This window comes from Phaethon lepturus, unplaced genomic scaffold (genome assembly GCF_000687285.1).
Source record: "Phaethon lepturus isolate BGI_N335 unplaced genomic scaffold, ASM68728v1 scaffold29960, whole genome shotgun sequence".
Taxonomy (NCBI): Eukaryota; Metazoa; Chordata; class Aves; order Phaethontiformes; family Phaethontidae; genus Phaethon; species Phaethon lepturus.
The window spans coordinates 890-9,928 of NW_010511659.1; the positions used below are offsets into that span (position 1 = coordinate 890).

Consider the following 9,039-nt stretch of genomic DNA (forward strand, 5'->3'; position numbering starts at 1 on the left):
CCTGATTCTCCTTGTGCAGCGTTAGCCCTTGTAGGCTATTGCAGAGGGCGTATAAAATCCTGCCAGGGAGGGCTGGATTTTAACCTGCTGCAATAAATAGGGAAACAGCCCCTCCATCGTGCTGAGCCCACTGTAGTGCCAGGAAAGGCTCCCAGTGGGTACCCGCTTGGCAACAAAGCTTGAGATTTACGTCAGCCTCCCGCAAAGCACTGATGTTTATTGTACGTGCCCTTTCAGATTCCCTCTGAATTTCCCCTCGTTGTTGCTCAAGTTAACCCCATCTGTTTGCCTGGCGTCTTGGAAGAAAAAAGAGCCTGTGGTGGTACTGCGGCCTGGCCTCAGCTCTCAGCAGCCATGAGGTGAAGGATGCTGCTGGCACGTGCTGCTGGCTTTTGCGCTAACTCCTGGTTTCTCCCTCTGCTGAATTGCCTCCAGCTGCCACAGGACTTATCCAGTCCCCTCCTCAGCCCCAGACTGTGGGTCTGGGTCCTGTTTGTAGGACCAAGTTCTGACAAAAGTGACTTTTTTTTTTTTTTTCCCCTAGCACAAAGGAAGCAGTGCTGTGTTTTTGCCCATCTTCAGCCACCCTGCAGGCTGGTGTTCCTAACTGCTGCCCTTGGGTGCAAAGCGGTACGGTCCCCCTTTGTGGGGGACGGTGCAGACAGTAGGTACCTGGTTCCTGTATGTGCGAGTTTTTTGGGGCTGAAGGGAGGTGTGACACCAGGTTAGGCAGACCGATGGCTACCAAGTCCATTGGGTTTTGGGGTCCATGGCTCACTGGGAGAGGTGGCAGGAGCTGGGTCTCACTTCCTCTGAGCAAGGTGAAGCTGAGGGGTGTCTACCAGCAGCCTGTGGCTCCTGGCCAAAGATGATGGAGCCAGTTTCTTCTCAGATGCAAGGGGCAACAGCCACAGGCTGGGGCTTGGGGGCTTTTGAGCTTTGGGCTCCTCGCTTGTGAGGGTGGCGTCACCCTAGACAACGTGACAACAAAGTTGGAGACTCTGTCCTTGGGGAATTGCAGGACTTGGCTGCACAAAACCTGGGATGCCCTTGGCAGGGGCCAGTGTTGGTCTGTGGGGGCTGGAGAGGCGATACTGGGGTCTGTTCCCTACGCTGCCACGGCTGCCCCAGGTCCTGCAGGACTCGTGCTTTTGAGCCTTCCATGGCTGTTGCCTTTTCGGGGATGTAGGTACCACCTTGCGAGCAGGGGACGCCACTCCTGTCCAGAGTTGCCTCTGCATCACTGAGCCTTTTGGTGAATGGATGCAAGTAGGATTTAGAGAGTTGCAGGGTTTGGATTGAGTGAGGAGAGATCTTGGTGCAGAAACCTTGAGAGACATTGTCTGCTCCAGGTCAGCCAGGGCATTACTAGCTCTCTCCCAGCCTCAAGACCATTGGCAACCGCAGACTCTGCGTTTAGTGCCATGTTTGCAAGCTAACAGGCACAAGTTTGCTGCTCAGAAACATGATTTCTTATGTCCATTGGGCTGCCGATGATGGTGCTGGCTTTCAGATAATGTGGGGATGTGATTTACCCACTGCATTTTGCGTCCTGATTATGTCAGAGGTAGCTTATCTCCTCTTACACCCTGGCTGTAGGGATCAAGCAAGGGCTCTCCCTCTCAATCCTCATGTTTCTCAGTCCGGGCTGAGGTGTTGTCTGAATTCTTCCACTTTGTCACTGATCCTGGGTCACCCTTGACAGCCCTGCCAGAAATGTCCTCTGATTTAGGATGCTGTAGGTGGCTGGTGGGTGCAGATGCTAAAGGGGAGCAAGTTGTGTGGAGCTGCAGGTAAACCAGCTGGAGGACTTTTGGGCTGGCTCAAGTTGCACATCCAGAGTTAGCAGGGTCCAGGGAAGCCTTATTTAACACAATGCTGTTCTTCAGCCTGCAAAACAGAGCTACTCAGCTCAGAGGGGTGTCAAAATCATAATAAAGTCTCAGTAACACCCTGAGAACATACGAAAATGAGCTTTGAATGAAGTTGCCTGTTTGGGATAAATATTTGATGTGTACAGCATGAACAGAACGGCCCTGTCCAGGCTTGTTTTCAAGCTCTTTTATTTCCATTTCAGAGCACGATGTTCCTGGTTGGACTCTCGGGTGGAATCGCGTCGGGGAAGAGCACGGTGGTGGCCATACTCCGGGAACTGGGCTGTGCCGTGATTGATGCCGATGTTATTGCCAGGGAGGGTGAGTTTTGCATAGCTGATCTTTCTCCCTGAGGTTCCCCTGACAACTGGGATTGACACGGGGAAGCGCAGACGGCAGAGGGTGCTCTGGGTACATTAGATAAGTGTTTCCCTCCCATTCCCCAGTTGATGAGGCCGCGTGGAGCAGCTGTCTCAGGGGGGATTGGAACAAGAATGTATTTTTAATGAAGAAAAAAAAATAAGATCATGTCCTAATAAACACCGTGGGGAGATCTTGCCCTGAGTTTCCCTCTCCAGGAGTGCAATGCTTCCCAGCTTTGAAAGCCAACTCTGGGCAAAATAAATGCGGTTCTCTGTAAAGCAGGTTCCCTCGGCTGATCTGATATCCCCCCTAAGCCCCAGGACACCCATCCTGCAATGTGGTTACGTTAGGTGGGATCACTAACACACTTGAAAGAGAATTTCCCTCTGTCCTAGATGTTGCTGGGTTGTAAATGCTGAGAGATTGGTCCACAAAATTACTTGTGCCTTAACGTGTTAAAACAAAACAAAAAAAAAAAAAAAAAAAAGGAAAAAGAGGCTCCAAATATCCCAGATCAGAGGGAATTTGGTGTGTGCTTTGGCACAGTGCATCTGCCTCTCGCTGCTCTGGAAACGTGCTGTCCTGGCTACAGAAAAGACCCAGAAATCCAGATCTGTTGCCTTAAGCAGGACTGGAGCAGACCCTGCTCTCCCCAATTACCTGCTCGATGTGGGGCGAGATGTTAATCCCTCCGTACCACCGGGATAACGAGAAGAGCAGCGCTCACTCCAGGAAGGGCTGCTGATTTTGTATGCGGAAGGTTTCGGGTCTGCAGCTGAGCAGTGGTGCAGGCGGCGTCATTTTGAAGTGCCTGCGCTTTTCTATTTGGTGAAGAACTTACCCAGTAGCCGCTCAAAGCTGTGATGCTCTTAACGTTTTATTGCACTGTAATTCCCCTCAAGGTGCAGAAAATTTGCTGGAGGTGCTAAAAGCCCTCAGAGATGATAGGAAAACACTACAGATACTCAGTGTCAGTTTTCTACCAATCACTTCATTTTTCTCCAATTCCTTTTTTATATGTGTTTATTTACTATATGGATTTCACCCACCCTGAAACCGCCTCAATGTGACTTTTATTAGGTTGGCCTGAGGTTACAACCTGTGGCAATGTTCCTGGATTTTGGAGAGAAAATTTTATACGGTCTGTCATTCGCTGTGGTTAGCCTCAGCTTGATCTTAATTATGGTTTTATTACTGCATCCTTTTTGTTGGTGATTTTTTGGTGGCTTTAAAATTATACGCTCGTGTAACGTCAGAGTTCCTGCAAAAATCTATTGAGAATTGATCTCTTGGAAGATTTCTGTGTTTATTTTCCTGCAGAATTTGGTGACTGAGGGGAAAGACGGTAAAAACTCTTAGTAGCAGCCAGAGCCAACTTGTAGCAGCCAGGATGTATTCAGCTAGCGCTGAAGTTTTCAGCTAAAATAAACCTGACGCTGATCCCTGTCCCTTTAGGATCTCCCTGCTCGACTCCTCACCCTGCAGGCCGTGGGAATTGGCTCAACCCCTGTTCCTGCCCGTGCCTTGGCTGGTAGCTGTCAGCAAGTCCTCCCACCCACCCTGCTGACTTCTAACCCCGAGCAGCAGCACGCACGAAGGAGGGTTGTGGTGCTGAATTAATGCTTGCAGGATGCTTCGATCTCTCGGGTGTCAGCCCTCAAAAGGACCTTGGGCTGAGAGGGTTGTTTTGCAGACTCGTTTCTGCAGCACTGATGCCAGGTGTCTGCCGGGCTGCAGCGCCTAGCCACGCCGGTCTCAGTTCAGCGTGTGCTGGCAGGCAGATGTTCTGCCCGCCGAGGAGAATAAGCTCAGTTATTTAATGAACAAAACTCATTTGAGGCCAATTGCTGATACAAACACCGACTGTGCTGTAGAACTGGCTCTAACCTCCGGCTGTTTCATGTTATCAGTGGTGCAGCCCCACTTCAAGGCCTATCAGCAGATAGTGCATTACTTTGGCACCGAGATCCTCTTGGAGAACGGAGAGATAAATCGTGAGGCTCTAGGAAACATTATCTTCTCCCACCCGGAGAAACGGCAGCTGCTGAACTCCATCACCCACCCGGAGATCCAGAAGGAGATGCTGAAGCAGATCCTGAAGTACTTTGTGCTAGGTAAGAGGCCGGGCAATCCTGGCATCCTGGCACACCGGCACTCCTGCTCAGGCAGGGGCCATCCCTGCTCGCTCTGCCTTTGTTTTTAAAGTGGGGAGAGGGACCGGGAAGGAGAAAGGGAACCAACGTTGAGCGACGGCCTTTGTGCTCTGCCACCAGTGGCCTTTCACGTTGGCGTTTGGAGGATTCATTCCTGCCTTTCACTGCTGCCCTTTACCACCTTCTTCTTCTATGGTTTAAAGTACATCTGTAGGGCCTGAGAAAAGCATTGTGAGGCCTCTTCTGAGATTACTTGCTGGATAATGTCATACCTTCCAAAATGGCCAAACATTCTTCCCTGCCCCCAGCCTCCCTGGGCTTCGATGAAAGCTGTGGAGCCCTTTTAGTCTCGATAAGGTGAGAAATGGGCTGACAGCTGTGGTTTCCAAAGTCCCGCTTTTTTCCCCTGATAAATATAACAAATACAGCTGTCAAACTTGGTCTAATCAAATGCCAGATAAGATCACCAGCTGTTTTGGAGGTCTCTGTGTAGACAGAAGGATGTCTTAATAGAGTCAGTCTGGTTTTATGGAGCTTTTCAAAGCTGAGCCCTGTGACAGCTGAATAGACCTGTGCTGGGGCACCGTGGGGGCCGTTCTCTGTAGTGGGGCGAGGAGGAAGAGAAAGCGTGAAGGCAGCAACAGGCAGGAAAGCTGGGAGCCAGACATAAAGTCTTGAACCCAGGGCTGCAGGCTCTGGAGGCGGATGCTGTCCCGCCCCTCGGCAAGAGCGCCGTGTGTCTTCAGCAGGCTGCTCTGTCCTCATTAGTCAGGTTTTAATGATTTGGGATAGCTGGATGTTGTCTCTAAGGATCGCTGTGTAAGGAAAGCTCTTATTGATCAAACTGTAGGGCAGCAAGAAGTCTCTCTGGGCAGAGATGCTGGTAAAATGGTGGCTTGTTGGATGATGATGTCTTTGTCAAGGCTTTTATTGCTGTGGCCAGCTCAGTTAGGGGGTTTCAGTTATAAAGAGGGGACACCAGCAAAACTGGAGGTGTCCCACAGCTGGGAGACACATAGGGGAGCCAGATCCTGACTTGCAGCTTTCCCTTGCGAGTGTACCCTGATGTCCCCAGATGCTGCCAGCTCTCCAGGGAGCTGGTGCTTGCGAAGGGCAGAGGCACGCAGAGAGCCTGGGGTGGGCTGCAGGGTCCGGAGGTTACAAGCTCTCCTCTGCGCACTGCTCTGCCCAGTGACAACAGTTTTAAACGAAACTTGGCTGGTTTTGGTGAGATTTCAGGCCTTGGGGCTGTGCCTGGATGCAGCCCCGCGTTTCAGTGTCATGGCTGTGAGAGGTCTGCGAAGATTTCCTTGCTTCCCTTGGAAAAATAGAACTGTTTAGCCAAAGCTTTCCGAAAAGGGAAGAAAACTGAGCTGGGAAACATCGGCTCAAATGACAGCAGCCTGGCGAAGTCTTGGACAAGTGAAAGAGAGGAGAGCAAATTCTGCTGTGGGCACTGCTCCCCTGGAGAGGCTAGCGACGACAGCATGACTGCCGCTCTCACCAGCCAGGCACAGGCGCTTTCATTTGAACTTCTTGTTTCAGCTCCTCATTATATTTCTGCAGCTTCACCTTTGGTCTGAGATCATCCAGGTTAGGATTTGTTTTTTTGGTTTTGTTTTTTCTTTTTTCCTCTGGAAACTTGGAACGAAACCATTTCCTCCCTCCGAGGGAGGAGGGCAAACAGGCTCTGCTCTCCTGTCGGCTGTAATCGCGGAGCTGCAGAGCTCTCCCGCTTCGTTTGCTGGAGCAGCCGTGGCCGTGGTGCATGTGCAGCATGAGGTATTTGGGAATCTGAGTAACAGTCTTCCCTTTTTTTTTTCTTTTTTTCTGGGGGGTGTTGTCATTTCTGCAGGGTATCGCTTTGTGATCCTCGACATCCCTCTGCTCTTTGAGACCAACAGATTGACCAAGTTTATGAAATACACAGTCTTGGTTTATTGGTAAGTGCCACAGGATCCACGAGGACCGGCATGCTGCCACCTTTCTTAGAGGCTGGAGGGGACCATCATGTCCCTCCTGCTCTGGTGAGGATTTAGCTTCGACCTTGGCATGAAGCCTTTCGATAACACCGCCTCTTTTCTGTAGGCGTGGGAAGCGACACCTTCCTTTATCCCAATGTACGAGGGGCTTCTTACTGAGGTTTCCCTGAAACCTGGCACCGTTGTACGGGGGGGGAAAATCTCTGTCCTTGAGCCTTCCACAACCTGTGCTCTGTTGGCTGGGGCAGGGTTTGGGGCGCTGCCCCAGTGCTATGAGCCATGGGAATGCCAAAACCATGCAGCGGGGTCAGCCTGGGCAGCGCTGCAGGTGCCGGCTCCACTGATCCAAGCGCAGGAAGACTGCGCTGGATCCGAGATGAAGCAGGGAGCATCTCTCCCCCACAATTTTCCACCGGCTTTCCCACCTCGTGCTAAGGCAGGCAGGCAAACCCCCTCTTCCTTCCTGCACCCCCATCTCAGTGCTGCCCTCCTGTCCCGGCAGCGACCCGCCAACGCAGCTTGCTCGGCTGATGAAGAGGAATGGGCTGTCCCAGGTGGAGGCAGAAGCTCGCATCGCCTCCCAGCTGCCGCTGGACGAGAAGCGCAAATTAGCAAGTCACGTCATTGACAACTCCGGAGACTGGGAGAGCACACGCCGGCAGGTCCTGAGGCTGCACGCCCGCCTGGAGGATTCCCTGGATTTCCTCTGGGCACGGCTGGCTGTGGGCACGGTTGTAGCTGGGCTTGGAGGGCTGGCGTACCTCCTCCTCCGGCATTTCATCTCTTAATTCACCTTTTCTTTTTGTCATGGAAGAGGCCTGCATTTCCAGGTTTGAAAAGGGCAGTGAAAGGCTACCTCTTCTAATGAGCTTTGCCAGCTGAATGCAGACAGTGGGATGAGGTGTCTCCTTCCAGACTTCCCAGGGTGAACGTAGGGTGTTTTTTTTCCGGCACCGTCTACCATCTCCTTCCTGCTCAGGTTCATACCCCTTGGTCGTGCCTGTGGGATGAGACTGCTCCCCTTGCATGGCTGCGCCTGTGGAGGGGATGAGGCCCTCGTCAGACCCCTGTGGGTCTGCACGGTGGGACTTCAGTGAATTTAGGCACTGTAATGTCTTCCAGGACAATCTCTTCATTGGAGGAGCAGGTGGCCTCTCGGGCCCTACCTGATCCCCGCCTAGCTCCCAGACACGCCTAATCTGAATTTAGACATGGCGTTTCCCCTTCTTTCAGGCTGATTTAAGGGAAACATGTTAAATCTGCCCGGGGGGTGACAGACAGCACCTCATTTCACATGGGTTAGGTGTTCAGCTGGCTGCTCACCCTCCCTCCTTGCCCTCTGTTTCTGCCATCATCACTTGTGGGTCACCCTTGGCTTTGGAGCTGAGGGTCTGATACATCCCCGGAGCAGACTGAGACCTAGGACCTGCCTTCCTGAAACTCATTTACTGCTGTCTGAGTTTTCCTTTGGCAGCAGTTTTCCTGTGGGAGCACATGAGTCTGGGTGAAGCGGGTGCTGGCTCTTCAGGTTCGTTTTAATAAAGTGCTAAACAGCAGCCGGCTCCCCGCGGTTCTGCAACCTGCGGGCTGCCAGCGCTGCGCTTTCCTGGCCCGCTCCCAGGTCGTTCCTATGCTGGGGCATGGCTGCGCTCTGTAAAGTTCACCGCACGCAAGCGGAGCTGACAAGCGCGCTCGTGCTTTTTCCCCGGTACATGTCCCTGTAGCGGTCCCAGGGAGCTTCTCAGAGCATCAGCCACTGCCATGCGCTTACTTGGGGGGCAGCCATGGCTTTGCGTTGGCTCTGGGCACACCGTGGTGCAGCTCTGGCTTCTCGGGATTCGATCCTGGGACTTGCTGGGGATTTCTGTGGTCAGCGCTTTCTCCCTGGGGCAGGCCTGTCCTGCTGCCACCCCCCTGTTCTGCTGCCGCCCCCCCTTTCCTGGCATTTTTGAGAAAGGTGGGTGTTGCCAGCCCCTGCCCACCTCCTGCCTGCGCATGGTGGTCCCCGGGGTCTTCCGGGATGATTGAGCTCTGACCTCCCTTCCCACCCTCTGGCCTGGGCGTGCTGGCCCGGGCGTGCCGGCCCAGCAGGAAGGGACGCAGCAGAGTGAGGCAGCGTCCTCCCTGTCCCCAGGGCACATGTCCTTTGGGCACGGGGACCTTTCCCGGGGTGTCACAGCCCTGCCTGGCCAGCGCATGCCCCATTTGGGGCCGGACACCCTTCCCACCCTGTCCCCGCTCCTCCGAGCCCAGTGCTACGCTCGGGGGTCCCATGTCTCGCTCGCCTGGGGAGACCTGGTGGTCCCTGTGCAGCTACAGCCATGGGAGAGCATCCCCAGGCTGGGGCACCCACCCTGGGTACCCCAACTTCTCAGGCGGTGCTGGAGGGAGCCGTACGCCGGCGATAGCCCTCTGCCAGTCCCCTCCCCTGCTTTTTAATGCTTCTTTAATTGCGGTGGCAGTGCTGGGAGTCCCTTGCAGCCAGCCATAAATCAGAGCTGGAGCAGGGCAGCCTCGGCCCGAGTTAAGTGCCGATTGCCTTCCTCCCTCCCGGCTCGGCCTCGGCGATAAATGGGACTGCCAGGAGGCCGGGGGCGGGGAAGGAGAAAGCGAGACGGGCACCGTAATCGCATTTGGCGCTTCGCTCCCGCCCTGCTGACGTTCGCC

The 9,039-nt window shown here is 53.6% G+C and overlaps 1 protein-coding gene across 2 annotated transcripts; it reads left to right on the forward strand.

The window, feature by feature from the left end:
* Positions 1 to 2,082: 2,082 nt before the first annotated feature.
* DCAKD (dephospho-CoA kinase domain containing) lies at positions 2,083 to 7,305 on the forward strand. 2 transcript variants are annotated; one of them, XM_010284727.1, is made up of 5 exons: positions 2,083 to 2,195; positions 4,148 to 4,351; positions 6,246 to 6,333; positions 6,875 to 7,049; positions 7,187 to 7,305. In XM_010284727.1, exons 1-5 carry the CDS (start codon positions 2,084 to 2,086, stop codon positions 7,235 to 7,237), a joined length of 630 nt encoding a protein of 209 aa, XP_010283029.1. In that variant the 5' UTR covers position 2,083; the 3' UTR covers positions 7,238 to 7,305. The 2 variants fall into 2 exon arrangements, with proteins under 2 accessions (XP_010283029.1, XP_010283021.1); XM_010284719.1 differs by lacking the exon at positions 7,187 to 7,305 and having other exon boundaries at positions 2,084 to 2,195; positions 6,875 to 7,160.
* The last annotated feature ends 1,734 nt before the right edge of the window (positions 7,306 to 9,039 follow it).

Coding starts and splice junctions, on each gene's coding strand:
- DCAKD (XM_010284719.1), top strand. CDS start 2,084: ATGTTCCTGGTTGGACTCTCGGGTGGAATCGCGTCGGGGAAGAGCACG. Junction 4,352..6,245: donor CCTGAAGTACTTTGTGCTAG/GTAAGAGGCCGG, acceptor TCATTTCTGCAG/GGTATCGCTTTGTGATCCTC. Junction 6,334..6,874: donor TACACAGTCTTGGTTTATTG/GTAAGTGCCACA, acceptor CTGTCCCGGCAG/CGACCCGCCAACGCAGCTTG.